This window comes from Notothenia rossii, assembly GCF_949606895.1.
Source record: "Notothenia rossii genome assembly, chromosome: 4".
Taxonomy (NCBI): domain Eukaryota; kingdom Metazoa; phylum Chordata; class Actinopteri; order Perciformes; family Nototheniidae; genus Notothenia; species Notothenia rossii.
The window spans coordinates 77898575-77920070 of NC_136902.1; the positions used below are offsets into that span (position 1 = coordinate 77898575).

At 37.9% G+C, this 21496-nt stretch overlaps 1 protein-coding gene across 5 annotated transcripts; it reads left to right on the forward strand.

The window, feature by feature from the left end:
* The first annotated feature begins 4891 nt into the window (after positions 1–4891).
* tmprss4a (transmembrane serine protease 4a) lies at positions 4892–21261 on the forward strand. 5 transcript variants are annotated; one of them, XM_079676184.1, is made up of 13 exons: positions 4892–5077; positions 13224–13275; positions 13498–13641; positions 13896–14048; positions 14155–14281; positions 14411–14533; positions 17987–18030; positions 18358–18520; positions 18626–18792; positions 19030–19125; positions 19235–19377; positions 19576–19728; positions 19837–21261. In XM_079676184.1, the coding sequence occupies exons 3-13, from the start codon at positions 13530–13532 to the stop codon at positions 19846–19848; spliced, it is 1293 nt and encodes a 430-aa protein (XP_079532310.1). In that variant the 5' UTR covers positions 4892–5077; positions 13224–13275; positions 13498–13529; the 3' UTR covers positions 19849–21261. The 5 variants fall into 5 exon arrangements, with proteins under 5 accessions (XP_079532310.1, XP_079532308.1, XP_079532307.1 ...); XM_079676182.1 differs by lacking the exon at positions 4892–5077 and adding an exon at positions 8310–8688 and having other exon boundaries at positions 17990–18030; XM_079676181.1 differs by lacking the exon at positions 4892–5077 and adding an exon at positions 8311–8688.
* The last annotated feature ends 235 nt before the right edge of the window (positions 21262–21496 follow it).

Consider the following 21496-nt stretch of genomic DNA (forward strand, 5'->3'; position numbering starts at 1 on the left):
ATATAAATGAGGAAATAAAACTTTGTATTGGAAAATTGACTTACTGAAGCACTTTGTCTTTCAGTGAAGGCTCTATAGAATAGGAGATAGAGAGTGGATATATAACAAGCAAGACAGATTCATCATATAGCAGTCTTAATTTTGGGTGATGTTGTCCAGTTCAAACCATATAGCAAATATATGTCATAGAAGTTTAAATGTCTTTAAAAGGGCAGTTTTGTCTTATTCATGCAGGTTTAGGATACGTGCCACTGAGATTTGTGCCTAAATCCCTCCTAGAGGAGGTGAATGAAGCTTGTGATGCACATAGATTAGACGTCTTATAATTTAAATCTGGATTCATTTAAAGTATACACATTTTAGAGCCCACAATCAGCACGTATTTACTAGTCAGAAAGTAGGTCCTACTCAAATGTTCACAAAGGTCTTCACCTTATTCAGAGTAACACGCCCAGTAACATGTTTTCAGACCAGGGCAGACAACAACAAAGCTATCTGCAAGCCTTAATACAAACAAGATTGGAATTTCTTTTGATGACGTATTAAAGCTCTGCTCACCCTTTTTCTTGCAGCATTTTTTGCAGCTTTTGCATTTGTACTTGCAGCAGAATTGCGCAATGGCAATGCTGAAGAGGATAAACAGGATACTAAAGCCCACAGCGATCCCGACTGCTGTCGGGTTTACCCTGCTCTCTGACGATAAAAATACAGAGGGTAGAGGATTAGATAATAGCCAGAGTTCAACACAAATAACCTTACAAGCATGTGAAGAACAATAAACAAGCCAAATCAATGACAACAAGGTTTGTTTTGAAACATAAATAATGACCAACTGAAATAGTTGTCTGTGTGGCTGCCTGTGCTTAATTGGATCAATATCAGTTCATTATGAATTAATATTAACTCTGATGAAATGAGTTAGGAAAACTATCCCCGGAAAAATACCGCCTCTGCATTCACCTTCATTAGCAGCCTTTGGAAAGTATGGGGGGATTTAAGAAACAAAAATACAGCGGGTAGCGGCACTTGATGTAAAAGGCTTGGACTTTCATTACATTTTCCTTATGTTTTCTCTTTAGTGAATTAGTATCAGCAGCAGTAAAGGCAGAACTATGTCTTACTAAACTTTCTAAATAGTTTTCACTGTTTTACCTTATTTTTTTCAAACAACATTGACACAGCTTGTAATGTGCAGGAAACAAGCTGAGCTCTAAGACTGTGAGAAATGTGCAACAACAAGCAGCCCATCAAACACGGAATCATAACTACATGTTGTTGGAAATCAAGGGCAACAATGTTGAGGAGAAACATTTCTCTGAATAACTACACAGTGTTTTCTAAAAAGGTGTTATCGTGGATCACATATTTATAATAAAAAAGCTAGGCTTAAAAATTCTTACCTCCATTCCCCATAGCTGACAAGCCAGAATAGCAGATGTAATATCTTGTCTCTCTTCGACTCCCCTTCCTGTCCACTCAGAGGTCTGCTCTGTTCACTTACTTTACATCAATCTTCATCAAATGGTTTGTCTTGCTGTGTCACATCAGATTACTGTTTTTTATTCTTTCTATGCCTACATCTACCTGTCCATGTCCTCATACCAGTCATTCCTTTAAACCAGTCCATCTTCTTTCTTTATCCGGCCTTTCTTCCACCCTTTTCTTTACCAGCAAAATGTTTAACAAAGCAGATATTATGGCCTGTTCTCACCTGGACACAAATGCTTAGCAATCTTTGCTCACAAATGTACTCAGGAGCACCTTGATACTGTTCAATTTAATGCATTTCCACAAAACCCCTTTGTATGAATGTCTCACTGAAATACATCAGGGAACTCGAACACAACTGGAAACTCTGCAACATTATGGACTTGTAAAGCTTAACGAAAGCTATTTAGAAACCAAAGCTTAGCAACAACATCAGTATCTTTCTTTTGTGCCTCAGGTTCTCATAGTTCAAGAAAGAGCTGCTTATTTTGTACCTCTTGAACAAATCATTAACAGAGAGCCAGGTAATAACACATAAACCAGGTGCATGGGGACTCCTACTGGAGGACTGAATTACTGCGCTTCATCATAATTACTGCAAATACTATAGTGCTCACACTATACTGTATGTACTATTACAGTATATGTAAAAACACTGAATGAAAGTAAATATAACGTGCACTTGAAAAGTACCAAGACATTGGCCTACAAAAAAGTGCTGGTAAACTTAAAGTGGACCTATCATGCTATATTTGAATATTATAGTGTAGGACCATACCTATATAAGGCATATTTATACTTTTTATTTTTCAAAATACCAAGCAGATCATGCATTTTAAGGCCCAGATACACCGGCCCGAAATCGGCAGTAAATGGGAGTCGGGCCGAACATGAGCGTGTGCACGCCCTATTCGGAGTGGTGTGCGCCGCACCGTCGGGTCTTTTCTGCCGACCTGACGCCTTTTCTTGCCGATTCAACATGTTGAATCGGCGTCGGGAACACCACCGGAAGTCGGACAAAGGGATAACACCGATTGGCTGTTCAGCTAGCGGATCAGTGCATGAGAAGCGTTAACGGAAGTGAGGGAGGTAAACAAATGATTTAAAATGGAAGATGGAACACACACAGGTGAATGGCCGGTGTATCTGAACCTTTAGCCATTCCTCATTTCGCTCAATTTAACACTGTCTTTGCATGGGCTGATTCTGTGAGAACAGCACCATCTGGTGGCCTGAAATATGTACTACAGCGTCTCCAGCGCTTTCGAATGGCAATGTCCGTGACTGTCTCCTCCTGATTGGTGGAGTTGGCCCAATAGCCGTAGCGCCACTTCTGTGATGTCACAGAAGTGTTCAAATCTGGATCAGTCTGTATCAGATCCGTTGCAGCCCCTTTTTAAGAGATTTGGGTATGGAGGAAAATAGAGAGGGTTGTGTTTTCTGACACTTGGTGAGTTCCCTGGAACACCGGGGACACATGTTCAAGTATAAAAGACATACAAAAGTGCATTTTGCATGATGGGTCACCTTTAAGAAAAGGTTTTAAAGATATATTGTGTGATAAGAAGATACTAGTATTTTGTTGGGTTTTTCGTCACTTACGATATGTTTAAATCCAATCAATCATCAACTTTAAAAGTTAGAATTAGAGGCAACAGATAGCAGAGTTGTTAGGGTGCTAGTATATAGGCGTCAATGCCCTGAGCAGTCAAACCCTGCATGTAATTGCCCTCCTCTCCCATCTTTCTCAACTATATCCCTATCAATTTAAGATTTGAATGCCCAAACATATTCTTAGAAATGTTGTCAATACATTCGACCAAACCAAAATCTCAGTAGAAATTGAGATGAAAACCACAAACTATAAATCTGCATATCTATTTTCATACATTTGTGAATCTCTGGTGGTGCACGTGTGTCTGCGTGTTCATGAGGTGAGCGGTAACTCCAAGCAGAGAACAAAATTATCGGTAAATCTTTTGGGATTCTTTGGTAATAATATGGCTCGAATTATGAGGAAACAATTGTATCTGACCATCGCATCTCAGGTAGAGGCGTCATTGATCCTCTTGAGGGTGATTAAGGCAATAATAGATTATTAGGTTACAAAGGCCTCTATCTTCCCATCTATTCCCATGTGAGAAGGAATGAATTGCTGCCGAGAAATGAAGCCAATTTATGCTGCATAACAAGTGGTGTTATTTCTCACCAGACAAATACTTCCTTATACTGTAAATCCATTATTTATTATTGCCGGTCAGGCTGGTTGCGGCTGAGCTTATACAATGACACCATATTAAAGAGGTGTTTTGTGATTCTACAGGGAACTGAAACACAGGTGTCGTGTCGATTGTTACTGGAATATCCCAACCCATTTCGTGTTATAGTCACAAAATGTAATCTATTGATTTGTGTTCACCAAAACGATTTTCCCATTTAAAAAAAAAAAGCAATGTATTTCTATTGGTAGTATGTTTTGTGCCTGCACCAAATAATAACAAAATAGAAGGAAAAAAAGATTTTAAAAAATACAGATTTCAGTATTCTGAGCCCCATTTCTTTTCCTCACGGACGGCAAAAAAAGTCTGACATTATACAATTTAAAATAAAAACAATAATCGTGGCTTGATATTGAGTAAGAAAATGTTTTTATCAACCACACAGCTTCCGGTCTTCAAAGACCCGACCGGACAAAAATATGTGCTGCAGGCACAAAACATACTACCAATAGAAATACATTGCTTTTAAAATTGTTCTGTGTGACACGAAAAAAATGGGAAAATCGTGTTGGTGAACACGAATCAATAGATAAATGTATTTCGTGACTATAACGAAATGCCATGAGACTGAATATCCACACAATTAAACCTTGAAATACAATAAATGCCTAAGATAACATATGTGGTATTTAGTAAATACATACCATTTTGGTCAAAATGTCTCTTTGTTTAATCCACTCTATGAATGTTTCATTTTCCTTCTCTTTCTTTTGTCCTGTATGGATGAAATGTCATTTTCCAAATTCTGTTTTTCTAATTACTTCAAAAACACACACACGTCACACATGTCAAAAATGTGGGTGTCCAGGTTAGAGAAGGACAACATACATTATTTAGGTCTTAGGGAACATAAAGTGGGAAGTTGTTAATAATTATCCTTTTTTTTCACACTTCCCCTTAAAATGAAACAAACATAATATCAAGTTACACAAAATGCACACCTGTGTGGACAAAGGAAAGCTTTGGTGGCTTGACTGATGGTGGTGTGTGTGTGTGTGTGTGTGTGTGTGTGTGTGTGTGTGTGTGTGTGTGTGTGTGTGTGTGTGTGTGTGTGTGTGTGTGTGTGAGAGATAGAGAGAGCGAGAGAGAGGGGAAAGGGGAAGAGAGCATAACAGAGTTGTTTGCAGTGGAGGGAGAGGTGGGATGATGGGAGGTGTACCCTGTTGTTAAATCAATAAGGGTCGGTCAGGAAACTACTCAGACAAAAATGCAGATTTGTGCATGCAGACGCCAGCAAAACTTTTCTCCAACCAGTTTTCAAACCAGATGCTTTTCTGAAAAGGAAAAAAAGGGTGACAACTAATTTAAAGGTGAGTAAGACAACAGTGATGTGAGGAGTGACTTCTGCGTGAGAAGTTATGTTATTTCTTTTATTTCTGTGTATTCAAAAACTAACCACCATAGCCTCAACATTTGAACTAATGTGTCTGAATCGCATTTCTTCAGCAACAACAAAATCATTGGGCGGGAGAATCGACGTATGCTATATTAGTAAATGTTTTTCTAACCTAGATATAGCCTGTATTATCTCTAGATAAGTGTTCCATTAAAACTGCATACCATCCTTATCAGCTTGTCTCATAAGGATGAATAAGGCTTTAAAGGAAAGTTCCAGATTTTAAATCAGTGTAATTCAGCACAGTGTGGGTACCATATGATCGTGAAATGTATTTAACAAATGATCTATCAAAGTAAAGAACCTTTGAAATATCACTAGTAAAAAGCTTTACAGGTTTCAAATGTTGTCCTAGAATAATTACATGTCACATGAGAGCACCACCATTTCAGACTATAACAAACGAGCTCGTCGTTCCCCTTCACTTTGTGTTTCTTTTCAAGAAACAGAAATCTGGCCCTGAACGCACACGATAAACAAAAGAAAGAATGTGTGTTTTTGTGAACAATGTCAGGTGAACAAGTAGGTACACGAGGCAAGAATGAAGATGTTCAGTACAACTTGGCTATTATTACATGGGCTGGAATATTGACTTTAACTTCATAGAGACATTTTAGTATATATACTTACTTTACAAAAGTGAATATTATAGTCATCTTGTTAAGGGGTTATGTCTTTGATCTGCCAAGTGATCTAAATCCATGATACATACCGGTAATTATTTGCTCTCTAGTCATCCTGTAAAAGAAGCTACTTAAAACATAAAGTATAATATGTTTAAGGTAGGTAAACTTAAAAAAATCCTATATCTCCTTTCAAAGTTAGATCAACTTAACAACCCGTTTAGCTGTAAGAGATTTTTTTATTTCTTTTTTAAAATTGGACTAGAGCTGGTTCTATGTTCATGTTGCTTTGTTGAAAATTATCTTGAAATCAAATTCTTCCAGAAAACAGTTTCAAAAGATCCCTGCTTAAGTTTCGGAGACATTTTAGCATAATATAGTTGCTGCATTTTTTAATGTCAATGACAAATAAAATAGATTCAACATTTTCCTAAGATGCTGTTAGAGATTACATATTACAGTGTAATCATTTTAACTCCACTTTTCTCAGTTGGCCTGCATTGTATTACATTGTGAATCTAAACAAATAGCTCTAGCCTTCAGTAGATTAGATTTGTTAATATGTCACCCATCTGGACTATAAACCGTTGAGGAAGTCAGCAGCGTATTTAGTTCTCCTTCAGTTTAACAATCGCCCTGTGTAAGACGAAAACAAACATTTTAGCAAAAGGGGATTCAATTGATAAAGAAATAAAGAAAGAGGAACAAATTAATATCATCCGTTTAAAATTTGAACTGTTTTTGAATATCATGCTGTAATTACTGATGGCAAAATGAAAAAAATTGACAGTTTGACCTCATAGAAAAATTAAAGAAATGGGCACACTTTGCATGCAACCTTTTGGTACCAAACTAATATCCAAGTTAAACTATATTGACTTTAACTAAGCTCATTCAAGTCAAACCACAACATGGGGGCTTACTCTAGATTGAATACAAGGTTAGAGTCTCTGTATGTCTTGGCAACCCTATGGAAACCATAATATCATCAAGGTTATGTGAGGTTATTGGCTGAATGAGACCTTGTTTGGAGAAGGTTCAGAGGTAATTTGCTTCAAAGTGAGCCTAGCTCTATCAATGTATCTATACATCTATTGATTTCCCTACCAACACCGCATACATCTATCCACTAATCTATTTTTGCATTTGCTGTATACTTTGAATTTTTTTTGTCTAGAGTCCATAGACCACATTTTATGAGAGGAAAAGTTAGGAGTAATCTTAAGGGTTCAAAGTGCAGATCAAGCAACACAATCAGCTGCTGTTTCTAACAATGTCTCTCTCTCTTTAGCCAACCTCGGATTTGTTTCTCAAACTACAAATATGTTTTCCCTCAGTTGCCTATGCTCAGTGTCCCATAACAGTCACAGAGACTTAATTACTAGAAGCACTGAGCTGGTGACCAAAGTGGTCATTGACTGAAACCTAAAAAAGGAAATGTAACACCGCTTTCACATGTGGAATAAATGTGCCGCTTTTTTTCTATTGTTTGAATAGTCCAGGTATGTTGCTCCTCTGGCCACAATCCAATCAAACAAACCGTTTCACTATTACATCCAAGGACATCCCTGACAATAGGTGTATCTAAAAAAAATGCCAATTTACTAATACAACATAGTAAAAGGCTTTTCCGTCATAATTCCATTTTCAAGTAACCTTTGATTCTGCTTAGATAAAAGGCATATTCCAATATATTTTTACGATTTTAAAGTTTAGACAATGGCAATAAGTTAATCTGTTTTTTCCGGACTAACATACAGAAAGCCTTCAGGGATTGTCATAAGTTGTCATTCATTGTTCCAAGAGGATGTTTGCTAATCAGTTTGTTGATGCTCTGACTTGTAAAGCTGTGCCACAATGAGGTTGACATTTTAGTTAATTTATGAAATGCTTGACAGCTATCAGATGGATTGCCATACAGAAAAATTAAGTACAGCTGGTTATCTATTTTAATCACACATACGTGCTAACTCCTTAGTATGTTACCATTGTCATTGTGAACATTCTTCATGCTCAAACCTCATTTACCTCAAAGCACTTGTTTCTTGTAAGACATTGAATGTTTTTGTCATATTCCTGTTCTGCTCATGCTAGCATGGCACAGTATGAGTCACAACTTGATGTCAGGAACTCCTCACAGACACCAACTGACTCATTAGACTGTCAAAACAACAGCTGAGATGAGTTCACACACCTCCGCCTCAGGGCATGTTACCTCAGTGCACACACACCACACCACGATTAACATAATGTTGAGTATGGATACGGGAGGCAATGTGTCACGTGCACTTATTTGTATCTAAGCAGATGAATTTGTTGCTATGTTTGGGTAGCATTTGAGAGGCAAAGAGATACTTGAGGAGAGCTAGGGAGTTAAATACACTAAAGGGGGCAACACAAAAAAAGATTGTGTGCTTTATGTCCAGACGGCTTAAAATGTTTGGGGCGGAAGGATGTGTGGGAGGAGGGACAGTGACCGAGAGAGGAGGGTTTAAGTTTCAGGTTACCTGAAATACTTTTGTTTTGTCAGCAGGGCTTGGTCATTCAAATACAGCTCTCTCTGAATTTGTTTAGCGTCAAAAAAAAAACTCTATACAACCAGTATCTTGTATTACTGCCGTGGGGTTTCAAAGAGGGGCAAGTCAGGCACCCTTCTTATCAGATTCAGTTACACTGCTGTAAAAAGAAAAAAGGGGAGGGAAAGAGAGAGAGATACCGAATCAAACCAGGTTTTCTAGTTTAAGCAAGTGAAGCAGGAGGGTGAGAGGAAGAAGACGAAGGACATCCAGGGGACAGTGAGTTACAGGAGAGTCCCACCTCCAGGGAGGGTCGTGTTTACTCTGTACTTCGTGTTGGATGAGGTGCTTCTAGGCCTTACCAAAGAAGACGCTACAACATGTGGGTGAGTGCAACTTGGTAGAATCAACGTTTTCATTGCAAAGATGGAAGATCAGCTCGCTGCTTTGCGTTGGGGGCGCAATTCGATTATTGTTACCGTTGCATATCCTGGTCTCAAGTTTGCTATCATACTGAGATACAAAGACATGTTGTGATACTAAAGGTAGTCTGTGTTTGCTTACTGAACCAGTTTCTGTAGCACTGGCTCAAACAGCAGCAATGTTTTTGCATGTCAGCGATTCTCTCTGCCACTAAACAGGAGAACAATCAGCACATACAGTTGGCTGTAGTTGATATGTTAAGCATATGCTGTCTTTTGCTTTATATACGGCTTCTTATCACTGACATGTTATCAGTGGTAGTTCCTGGTGGCTATGGAACATGTTTCCTAATATTGATACGGCTCAATGTGCGTATTTATGCTGTTTTTAGTTCATTTCAATTGTAAATCAAACAACACAACATTTCTGCAGAATGTATCTGTACTCCCTACCCACCTTGGTATAAGAATGAGCAATGTGTGTGGAGTTAGTTGTGGGTTAGTGAGTAGAGCCTACTCAAAGCGCTCTAGGAGTGCATTTCTGCCCTTATAAAAAGGTACATGGCCATGATATCCAAACATGTGTTGATTGCACCTTTGTCTTTGATTAAAGCTCGTCTAGCATGTCACGTAGCTTCTCAAAACAGCCTTTTGTGAACATTTCAGTTGGAGGAACATAATCCAACAAAGAAGCAAGGGGAACACCTCGTTTGAACAAAAGGTTTACCATGCCAAGGCTTTTACCTGTCAGGGCTGACCCAGTTATACTTTTTCAGGTTTGGTTCCTAACGCCGGGTTTACTGGCTATGGGTTAACCAAACCAAACAAAATCAGGCTTATCACATTAGCTCGTATAGGGCTGCTCGATTATGGCAAAAATCATAATCTCGATTATTTGAGTCAATAATTGATATCACGATTATTAAAAACGATTATCCATTGACTTTGAAAACATCCATTTATTGAAAAAAAAATGTGAACAGTATGTTTTTAACAGTTAATTACCCTGAACTTTAAGTATAATTCAACTGAAAAACCAATACAAAATAATTAAATAAACAATCGTTTTATTTCGATTATGTTGTTTTCATAATCGTTGCAAGCCAAAATTCTAATTGCGATTAATTGAGCAGCCCTAGGCTCGTACTGCAGAAGTAAGAAACATGGAGGTGTGGTAGTGCTTCACTAACTGATTATTTGAAGATATTACCCCCATCATAAAATGGTAAATGTTAGTCATGGTACAAAAGACAACTTCCCAGAAGACACTATTAATATATGTCATGTGACAAAACTTATTTTTCCGGTATTTGTTTGTCCACTCTCGGTAAGATTACTTTATTTCTGGTTTTACAGGTTTCTGCAGACCTCCCACTTTTTTTGTATGTGTCATTTACCTTCATCTAGAACAATTTGTTCATGTATAACGATTGTTGTGGTGCTATTGTGCATGTTTTTCAACTAAGATATGTTTAGGCTCCTAAACTGTACTGTATGGCATGTATTGTAAGGTGAAAACTGCACTTAACTTACAAAAGGAGTCTTTAACCTATTGGGAATTTGAAAAGAGATGGAATCTGAGAATCACTTTACACCCCTTTACATAAAGTGAAATGTATATTGTTATAGACAAATATATGAAACACAACCTTTTTTTCTTTACTATAAGTGAGTTTAGTATGTTAGATAATAAAGTGCAGCAGGGCTAAATGTACAAGTCAAACATTTTCTTTTTTCCAGAGAGTGATAAGATGCCAAAAAATGTAGAGTAAAGAACAAAGTGTCTGGGTCTTTTTCATATGCAGCTTTCCTGCTATGAAACCAAATAATTTGAATTACTGTCTTATACGAGAGTGTCTCAGGAAGTTTCTCAGGCAAACTGTTCAAGCCAGCACAGCTGATTAAAGCAGGATAAAGTAAGCTGCCCTCCAAAAAAAATCTAAAAAATGTGCCCAACGACATTCTTAGCCCATGTCTTATGGTGGCTATACAATACCGTAGCTTGATTGTCATCTGACGTCCTCTGAATTGACTCTGGATGTGAAACAGTTATTTGTTATCAGAGATAAGCTGTTTTGCCACACATTTTAATTTTTAAAATGATGAAATATTAAAGAGATCATCCAATAATCCACCTTTAAATCAGTTTACTGTGCTTTCGTCTCCTTATTGGCAGATTATTTACAAGAGCAACAACTCAATTTATAGACATTGTATGCGTGTGTAGGGGGCATGAAGAAGTAAACAAACTGATTTAAGCGGCACTGGATTACCTAAGCAACAATATGTGTATTTAACCACGATACAAAATACATATTTTTGTTATAATCATGGTTGCTATAAAACAGTATAAAGGGCCTGGTGTTAAAACAAAATGCAGATTAGGGATTTTACCTCAAACTTAAAAGCAGAAGTGAAAACTAAGTAACAGTATTAAACAATGTTCCCTTTTTAGCTGCTTTGCTTAGCTTTATGTTTCTGGCATTTCCTCGTTGAGTCATAGGCTCTGCATTCGATTTCAAACAAGTATCAACCTGGTATAAACAGACATAAAATACACTCTACATATGTTTGTCATTCAAACAAGGAATGAAAAGCTGTGAGGACAGGATAAAGGAGGAAGAGTATGTTGAAACACTCGTTACACTCAGCCTAACTCCAAAGGTGGAAGAACTACTCACAAGATGTGAGTCACATCTTGTATAAGTAGAAATACCAAAATTGTAGGAATACTCTTTTACAAGTAAAATAACTGTATGCAAAATGTTACTCAAGTAAAAGGTACACTAATTTGGCAGAGCTTCATCATATCAGAATCATATAGGCTACTATGTTTTGGTTATAGGTAAGCATCGGGTTGAGAGGATTGGGTTGATGTATTGATATTTTTATCTAAACTGATTAAAGTGAAACTATTTTATATTACTTTATTTAATGCTGGGTAGAATGTGAATTTAATCCAGGTGTGTCTAGTTTATCATGAATGTAGCTGCTAAATAAATAAAAGTACAAGTAGGCTGCTATTTACCTCTGAACTGCAGTGGAGTAGAAGTACAAAGAAGCATAACATGGAAATAAATCAAGAAAAGTACAAGTAACTAAGAAGTGTACGTTAGGCTACTTGAGTAAATGTACTAAGTTACTTTACAGCACTGCCTAACTCCAAAGTAAAAATGCCCACAACAAGACACCATCTGCGTGTCCTGTAGAAACTACAAACAGATAACAACACATAGTGGTTTAACATTCTTCCTGTGTGCGGGAGATACATACGAACTAGGCTAACAATAAACACTTAAAACTAGCTTAACGATAGCCCCGTTGACTGCAAGCAAGCAGCAGTGACGCCTCGGAGTTCAAACATCGCCCAACTAAAACAGGTGAGTAGATCTACCTATGGTTAATTAAAGCAAACATGCTGACAAGTCACAACATTCAAATGTGAAAACTACTTACTGAGATTCGCATATTTTCAACAAAACGACCACCAAAGTTTCGCTGAATTTAAACCCCGGGCAGCCGCATGGAGATTTACATTGGTAGGCTAACTAGCAAATGTGACGGTCGTCGGCCGGAATTACAATTCCGACGTTAGCCTAGTCCCCGAACGCTTCATGAAAGCGTAACTGGAGTACTATAGCCTACTTTCATTTAATTTAAATTACCATAAGCAAAGAGTTTGGAGGTTTGAATAAACTTAAACTGAGATTCAAGCACACCGCCATGAATGAATCTAACAAGGTGTATGTACTCATTAATCATCATTAGCTAACTAAAAAAAACTAAAAATGTTCTAGTCAACGGGGAAATCATCACCCCATTGCTCAAAGTGTTGCCTACATTCGTTTGAAAGGGTCAAACACAGAAAAGGGTGGGGAACGTAGCTTTGAAGGATCCTGCCTCATCTACCTGTTGTATTGGGACATAACTACTGTCATTAATTTGTTTAATTTCCCTACACACAGTGCACAGGATGCACTTGTGCAACAGGGATACAGCTGATCCTTCTGGAGGATACCTGAGTAACATCACTCAGTATACTCCAGAAGATTACTGTGTTTTCTGTCACCACAATATCAGTTCCATTTGAATGGAAGACTTGCATGTCCCAATATACCCTGCTATACTACACCCAACAGTACTGTACTTCCAAAATCTATCCTATTCATGGTGGGATTGAGGAGTCTGTCCTTTAACAGGTTATGGGAACCACCTGCAGCTCACATTGCAGGAATGCACAATTGCACATGGGTGTAACGTGTGAACTCATAATGGCATACCATGTTCCATTTGTGTACAATCTGTAATCCTTATGGGGCTCCTCCCAAGGATATGTATTGTATTTGACATCTGTTGTATACATGGCTTAAGTGTTCTATGTTTTATTGTTATGGATGAATATATAATAATGATAATGTATTGCATGCCAAGCCAAGCGCACTGTTGTTTTGACACCTGTGCTCACCTTGCCTTATGTACCATTGTCAATGTTTTCACAGCCTGCCCAGGTGCCTGAGGACAGCATTAGACCGTTGAATCCCACACAGCCAGGTAAGCTGTCAGTTGGTATTGGTTTAATGTTTATTTTTGTATGTGTTATGAATACCATATTAAATACTGGAAACTGTAATGTTATGAATACTGTGTGCATCACTGTTAGTGCAAACTTATATTTTCTCTTTGATTCATTAACTCTCTCTCAACTGCATTTATCTAATATTGTCTCTCTTATGTTTATTTTTCCCTTGCTATTCTTATTTCTTTTTTTCCCAGTGGTTCCCCGGCCAGGCCGCCATAGAAGGCCCATGACGGCTCCAAAGACTCCGAAAGTGAAGGCGTCTAAGAAGAAAAGAATAATTCTGACTGTCCTGGTAGTTGTAGTTTTACTGGGCATACTAGTCACTGCAGCATACTTTAGTGAGTCACACATCATGGACATTATTTCTTACTCTAACACAGAAAATTCACTGGATAACATACCAAATAGACAATTCCTTTATTTATTTTCACCAGCCATCACTACTTCGATTCCATAGAAATATTTGTTGTAAAGGTGTACATTTGTTGACGGGATTCAGCTGTTTTCATTGTATTTTAAATCATCCAAGCAAAATGATGTCTAACCTGTGCTACACCCTTCTTTTCCAATGTGCCTCTCCTTTTTCCTTTAGTTAAGCAGCTGATTGAGAGCAAATATTTCTTCTGCAAGAGTTCCGTGAAGTTTATCCCGATAGACAAGGCCTGTGACGGGAATAATGACTGTTCTGGAGGAGAGGATGAATTGACATGTCTGTCAAGCTTTAAGGTTAACACTACCTTTCCAGGTAAAACAAGCACCTTCCTCCCTTTTTCAACACAGACAGACACAAAAACAAAGCTTAGAAAATATGTCTCTTCTTTTCTTACTTTGTGGGCTATTCCTCCCTCCAGTGCGGCTCATGACAGCGCAGCAGGTCCTGCAGGTCTACAGTCCTGGCCCAGGTTGGCGGAGTGTGTGTAGCGAAGACTGGGCCGAGCAACACACACAGACAGCATGTAAACAACTGGGATACACATAGTGAGTTTACACATGAATATACACTATATATACTGTATATATGATTTATACCAATGCAGAGGTTTTGTTGCAGACTATGTTATTTGACCTGAAATCCAGTCTTACATCGTCCCCCTTTTGTCTTTACAGTAAACCTAAAAGCACAAGTGTCAAAGTGGACACCTTGTTGTTTCCTCTGAAAACAACTGGACCATTCACAGCTATCAGGCCCGGGACTACAAAAACACCCATTCATCAGGCTACTATAGACCGGTGAGAAGGACATCTGTCATTAAACAGGAATTTGATTTCATTTTCATTTAATCGTTTATTTGAACCGGGACAGTGCACATTGATGAACACTTTAAAAGAAAATAATGCTTTCAAGTGTAAATGAGCCGGATTTTAGCTTTGAGCTAATTTCCATCCGTAGCTCTTCCGTACATGATATGCAGGAAGAGCATGAGCAGCATACAAGCATTTACCACATGGCAGTACAATATAGCAGCTATGACATATAAAGTGCAAGATAAGATAAAAGTGCTACATAAATTGCAAGAGTAGATACCCCCGTATTAAAGTGCATTTAGCAGTGATTACATGTCCGTTTGTTGCTCAACCATTCTTTAAGTTGTCCTTTAAACTATTGAGAGTGGGACAATCCCGTATATCAGTTGGGAGGCTATTCCACAATGAGCTGCCTTTTAACGGAGAGGACATTTTGTCCAAAAGTTGTCCGTCTATGGTGGACTTCACAGTCTCCTCTGGTTTCTGACCTAGTGCAGTTTTTTTTGTGGATGAATTCCCCTAAGGGAGGGGGGTGCAAGTCCATGTAAACATTTATAAAAAAAAACATACTTTTAAAAGACTTAAAATTGTCAAAACTCAAGAAATTGTGATTTTCTAGGATGGTACAGTGGTGGTATGAATTTGGCCTTCTGTCAAACACCTTGATAGCTCTCTTGTAAAGCTGTTCTATGGATTTCAGGCTTGTGGCACAAGCAAACGACCAATTTGTAAAACAGTATTCCATGTTGGATAGAATCATACAGTGGAGGTATGACTTTGCAGCATTGACAGTTAAGAAAGGTCTAATTTGTTTAAAGTTTAGCAAGTTGAATGAAATGGTATTGGATAATTTCTTGATATGTTTCTTAAAAGTCAAGTTCGAGTCCAATATGACTCCAAGATACTTGAACTGGGAGACTAGTTCTAATTCTGCTCCGTTTAAAAACAGGTTGGATCCTTCGATTTTGACTGGTCGTTTACTGAACATCATGCATACTGTTTTTTTTACATTTAACTGTAAGCAAATGTTGTTCAGCCAGTGTTGAACCTTGTCCAAAGCTTTTGAGAGACAAGGTGAGATCATTTCAGTGTTCTTCCCGTGTACAAAGATAACCGCATCATCGCCATACATTTGTACATTCAACTCAGGACATACATTAGGCAAGTCATTAATGTACAGAGAACAGTAATGGTCCAAGAATAGAACCTTGTGGAACCCCAACAGGGTTGACAAGGTCGGGGGATTTGGCTCCATTGACCAAAACACACTGTTTTCTGTTAGATAAGTAAGACTTAAACCAATGTATCGAATCTGCCGAAAAATGTAAATGAGTCAGCTTTGTAAAGACACTTTGATCAGGAGTTACTGTGTTATTGCTTTTTAAATAATTTTATGATGAAATGCAGCTGTTGTTGATAGACAGGGTTCCCGCGGGGTCTTAAAAAGTCTTACATTTGATAATCTGAATTTAAGGTCTTAAAAATGTCTTAAATATGAGCAAAAAAATAAGAAAGGTCTTAAATATGACTTAGAAGGTCTTAAAAATGATCGGATTTGAAAGGTACTTCTGTGTTGCGATCGCGTCTAAAATATGGTTTGGGGTAAATGTCCGGGCTGCAAAGTAACCAGTACCGTAAGAGCCTTTCAGTTCCCCCCAACAATTTGTATTGAAATAAATCAACATGGAACCAGCAATCACTAACTTTGTTTCCCCCGGCCCCTTATCGGAGAACACCCAGCTAGTAACCTAGCAACCAAGCTTCAGCTAGCGGCAGTCAGAAACTCATGTCTCTTCGAATCTACTTACAAATAAATATGGGGAGGTGTAAGTTCAACCGTATTTGGTTGGAAAACATCGAATTTAGTGCTTGGTTGAAACCAGTGGAGGGGAACGTGTTTGAAGCCCGCCGCACCTTTTGCAAAAGAAAGCGTTTGTTTTGCTAGTGCAGCGTTAGCTAGTGCAGCGTTAGCTAGTGCAGCAGCTCCCGCAACAATACCGGGGGACCTCCAGGCGACGTTTGGGTCTACGTCAACCCTAAAAGCGGAGGTGCTGTAGACGCTAAATACCGTAGTTAAATACCAATCATACAACAGCAATGATGAACGATTGTAGCCAAGGCAGCAGAGCTCTGAATATAGCTCTTGTTACTCTCACTCTCTCTCTCTCTCTCTCTCTCTCTCATACACACACACACACACACACACACACACACACACACACACACACACACACACACACACACACACACACACACACACACACACACGGGCTGCTCGATTATGGCAATAATCACGATTATGTTGGTCAATAATTAATATCACGATTATTAAATACGATTATTCATTGACTTTGAAAACATCCATTTATTAAACTTTAAAACAAATAATAATTTGAACATTATCTTTTTAACTGTTGATTACCCTGAACGTATAATGCAACTGAAAAAGTAATAGAAAAATTAATTAAATAAATGATATATTTAAATAAATAATATCAAAATAGTAAATACCAATAAACAAGATCAACAAATATTTTGGAGCGCACTTCCACAAGCTACTAAACATATATAAATATGATAAATAAATATAAATTAGACTCAAATTAATTAGATTAAATATGTTGTCACTGTCACAACCTAGCAAAGCTAAATAATTGTTTTTTTCGATTATGTTGTTTTTGTAATTGTGGCAGGCCAAAATCGTAGTTGCGATTAAAATACGATTAATTGCACAGCCCGAACACACACACAAGCACACAGAGACACACACACATACACACTTTTTGGCTAACACAGTTTTGTACTGTTATGCTGTTATGTTCAGTTATTGTTCTTATGTTGAACATGAATACATTTACTTTGTAAGTAATTATGGGACGTATTTCTTCTTTCATAGCAATTTTCCTTCATACTTTCTTGCTGTGAAATAGGTCTTAAATTCTATTCAAAGTGGTCTTAGAAAGGTCTTAAAAAATCTTAAATTTGAGTTAGCGAAACCTGCAGGAACCCTGGATAGAGAACTGATTCCCATCTGAACGATAAGTGACCAAAAGAGAAAGCACATTATTCACTCCACTTCCCCCTCTTTTTCTGTACCTGTCTTTGTCTGCTATAACAATGTCCAGTTGTTTTGTTCTTTTGACCTTTGCTCTCCCCATCTTGTCTCTTGTACACATTAGTTGTTATATTTTCTCACAGTTTCTGTTCCTAAAAGATTTTAAAAATCCAGTTTTTGTTCCCTCTTTGGCTTAAACCTTATGAAAGTCAACACAAAAAGTCTCGTAGTTCACTCCAATAAAGCAGAAGAGAAACAGACAGCATGATGATTAGTTAAGGTCAACATTTGATTATGTATTTTCTTTGTTTGTCTTATTGTGCAGACATTTGGTTTTCATGTGCAACTCTAAATACTTGATTAATTACTTTTTTCTTTTACAGCAGTGTATGCAAATCCGACTCTGTGATTTCTTTGTCCTGTTCAGGTGAGTCTTATTTTTAGAAAATCTACCATTGTCACTAACATTGTTTACAGTTTGTTTTAAGAAGGCAGAGTATGTCTCATGGCTGAAAATCACATGGTTGTGGGAGCAGTTTGGCTCAACAGGCCTACACATGTCTAGACGGCAAAACTCTTTCCTAGCAACATATCACTGTTTTTTATTCTTTGCAACAAAAAAAGTTTTTTTTTGACCGTTTGAATAATAGGATCTAGATGGATTAACCAACAAATGCATAACATAAAAGTTAAGTTAGAATGGACTACAGTGAAGAAAACATTCTTAAATTAACAAGACAACTTTGTTTATCAGACTGTGGAGAGGTGGGCTTTCAGGACCGTGTTGTCGGGGGTTCAGATGCTTTCATTGAGGACTGGCCCTGGCAGGTTAGCTTGCAACAGGGAGGCCAACACTCATGTGGAGGCTCACTGGTGTCCCCACGTTGGGTTATCACTGCTGCCCATTGCTTCACTGGGTCAGTATGAGTTCCACATGTCCAATGAATTTCCTTTGTGGTTAATATGTCATACATAAACTTATACTCACACTTTCTCCTTGTTTTCTTTTTTGGGCCCTGCAGCAGTAAAAAAGAGCTGAGTCGCTGGAGAGTGGTGTCAGGCCGGACATACATAGGCACACTAGGAGGTTCCTATGTGGACAGAATCATATTAAATGCAAACTACGATCCAGCACGAAACGACTACGACATTGCAATGATGAGACTCAGCAGCCCGATATCAGTGGGAGGTTAGAGTTTAATTAAATACTTTAAAAATATGGATTTGATTATGTATTGCTATATTGGTTAAGTGACCTTGTAAAGTCTGTAGCTATTCCAAATTGCCCTCTAGTGATGTGCATTTCAAGCTCTCCACCTTACAGTAGATCAAATTCAGCCATTGTTATCAACACTACATGTATGACAGGAACAAATAGTAACAAACCTTAAGGCCTACATTTGAATGCATTCCCCCTGTTTTTCAGTGAGCCGCAAACCGGTTTGTCTACCTCCTAAAGCATTTAGCCTTCCTTCCCAAGCCTCCATGTCTGTGACTGGCTGGGGATACCTGGAAGAAAAGGGTGAGAAACCTACTCACTTCCTCTCATCATTATCAACCGCCACTCTGTGAACAAGAACTTCTCTTATCTTTCGCTAAAACCTAAAAGTTGCATCGTATTCTTCCTTTAGGTAAGGTTTCTCCTACACTTCAGAAGGCCTCTATCCCTCTGATAGAGCGGCGGAAGTGTTCCAGCCCTAAGGTGTATGGGAGTTCAATAACCCAAAGAATGATCTGTGCTGGTTTCCTGGATGGGGGAGTGGATGCCTGCCAGGTAACGGACCACTGATTCAAGTCAGAAACGATAACGCTTAAGAATTTAAAACACAAATAAGAATATTTTGAGTTATACTTCTATAGTTTTGTACATGTTGCAGTTTAAAGAATGGTCAAATATTGACGTTCTCTACTGGCAAATTGTTTGGATATTCAGAGATGAGATAACATTTTATTGTTCTGTAATGACTCCCAGGGGGACAGTGGGGGTCCTTTGGTGTATTTCACCTCCTCTCAATGGCATCTGGTTGGAGTGGTGAGCTGGGGGGTCGGCTGTGCACGGGAGAGAAAACCAGGTGTCTACTCCAACGTCGAAGAAATGCTAAACTGGATTCGAACAGTAGTTGAGGTAAAGAATATACGTTTCTGTGTTAGTCAGGTCAACTTAACTTTCTAAAATATAGTAAGTGCAATACATATAAAGCCTGCCCTAATGATTTTTACTTTCTTCCTCTAGAAAAACCCCTGAGGTCTTCTGATGTGTTGAGCAAGACTCCAGTCAAGTCTGCCTTGGACAGCCTGTGAAACTCAAAGACATTTTTTGTTTCAGTGTGGTTGACTAAAGAGGGTAGAAAGAAGGAAAGAAAGGGAAAGTCAAAGATCAACACAAAATAACTGTTTTCAGCCAAATGCAAAAACACTGCACACACACACACACACACACACACACACACACACACACACACACACACACACACACACACACACACACACACACACACACACACACACACACACACACACACACACACACACAAAATGTATTTCAGGTGTTTGTGCCATTTCAGGTTCTTATCTCAGGGGAAAAGTATATGTATGTTATGTGTTGCTGGCTAGTCTGAAATGTTTTTTTTAAATCAACAATAGTCATTTGACAGACCAAATGTACTGATTATGCGTTTTTAAATAAAGTTGGTGTCAAATGTGAATATATTTGACCACTGGTTTTGACAAAAGGACTTAGCAATAACTGTTCAAACTCTTGTAATTGTGTAGTTTGGACCTCACCAGACTGGCAGAACTCAGACATAATGTACTTGATTACTATGTGCTATGATTTTCGTTTTGCTATCTGTTATGATGGGTTTATACAATTAATGGCAATAGGCGACAGACAGGGTAAACCTGTGCCAAGTCCAGCAGAAGTCAGTGTGTCAGGTTATGTCACCAATATAAGTGATCACGTTTATGGTGCTTATTCAGTTGATCTGATGGCTGTCCCTTAACGCACCTTTTTACAGCATTGACATGTGCTTGCATTCTTCTTACAGATGGTTTTCCATGAGCACTTTAATTGAAAATTACTTGAATATGTATGCGCATATCATTTAATTGACTAATAATGCACTAAAGACTGTAACTCTAACCACACTGTTGCATATTCATGGTGCTGCCGCACCGAGTTTCAAAGTGCAATCGGATATCCAGCATGCATTAAGAAAACTCAAACCATGGCCAGATTTAAGTGGTGGCCAGAGATGTATGCCTTTACAGTAAAAGGATATTGGTGTAAATTCATTAGAGCGAGCAATAGAGATAAGTATGTAAATGTGTGCATTCAGGAAAATAATTAAGTATTTCTATGTTTTAAATCCATAATCGAGTTGTTGCAAAGCAAAACAATGCATCTGCCTTTTATTTTTGAAATATTTATCCTTTCTTGTCTGAGACATGCAAAAAAAAATAGTATAAATCGGCACAGAATTTTAAAAGCAATAGTTTACATATTGTATTTTACTGTAGGATAGGAATAGCTTTTCTTGTAAGGTTTGGTGGTTGCCACAGTGGATAATAATATTTGACTGTATATATGGTACTTTTTGTTGATTATTTTTTATACCTGTAAATAGGTTGTACATATAATAAAGACTTTCTTCTTCAACCTGGCATTCCGAAAGATTGCTTTATCACACAATTAACTTGATATTTTGTATGAATATCACCTTGTGCCTTGACTTTGTTAAAACGCCCCCTTGTGGAGAGAATGTTATTTTTCATGTTGGACCATTTTCCACATGCTACTGATTCAACTAGCCTGAACTCTCACATAACCAAATTGTATAGCTTGATAAACTATTTTAGAACATTTTTTCTATGACTTCTATGATGAAAAAGAC

Coding starts and splice junctions, on each gene's coding strand:
- tmprss4a (XM_079676181.1), top strand. Junction 13,276..13,497: donor GTTGAATCCCACACAGCCAG/GTAAGCTGTCAG, acceptor TTTTTTTCCCAG/TGGTTCCCCGGCCAGGCCGC. Junction 18,793..19,029: donor CAGCCCGATATCAGTGGGAG/GTTAGAGTTTAA, acceptor CCTGTTTTTCAG/TGAGCCGCAAACCGGTTTGT.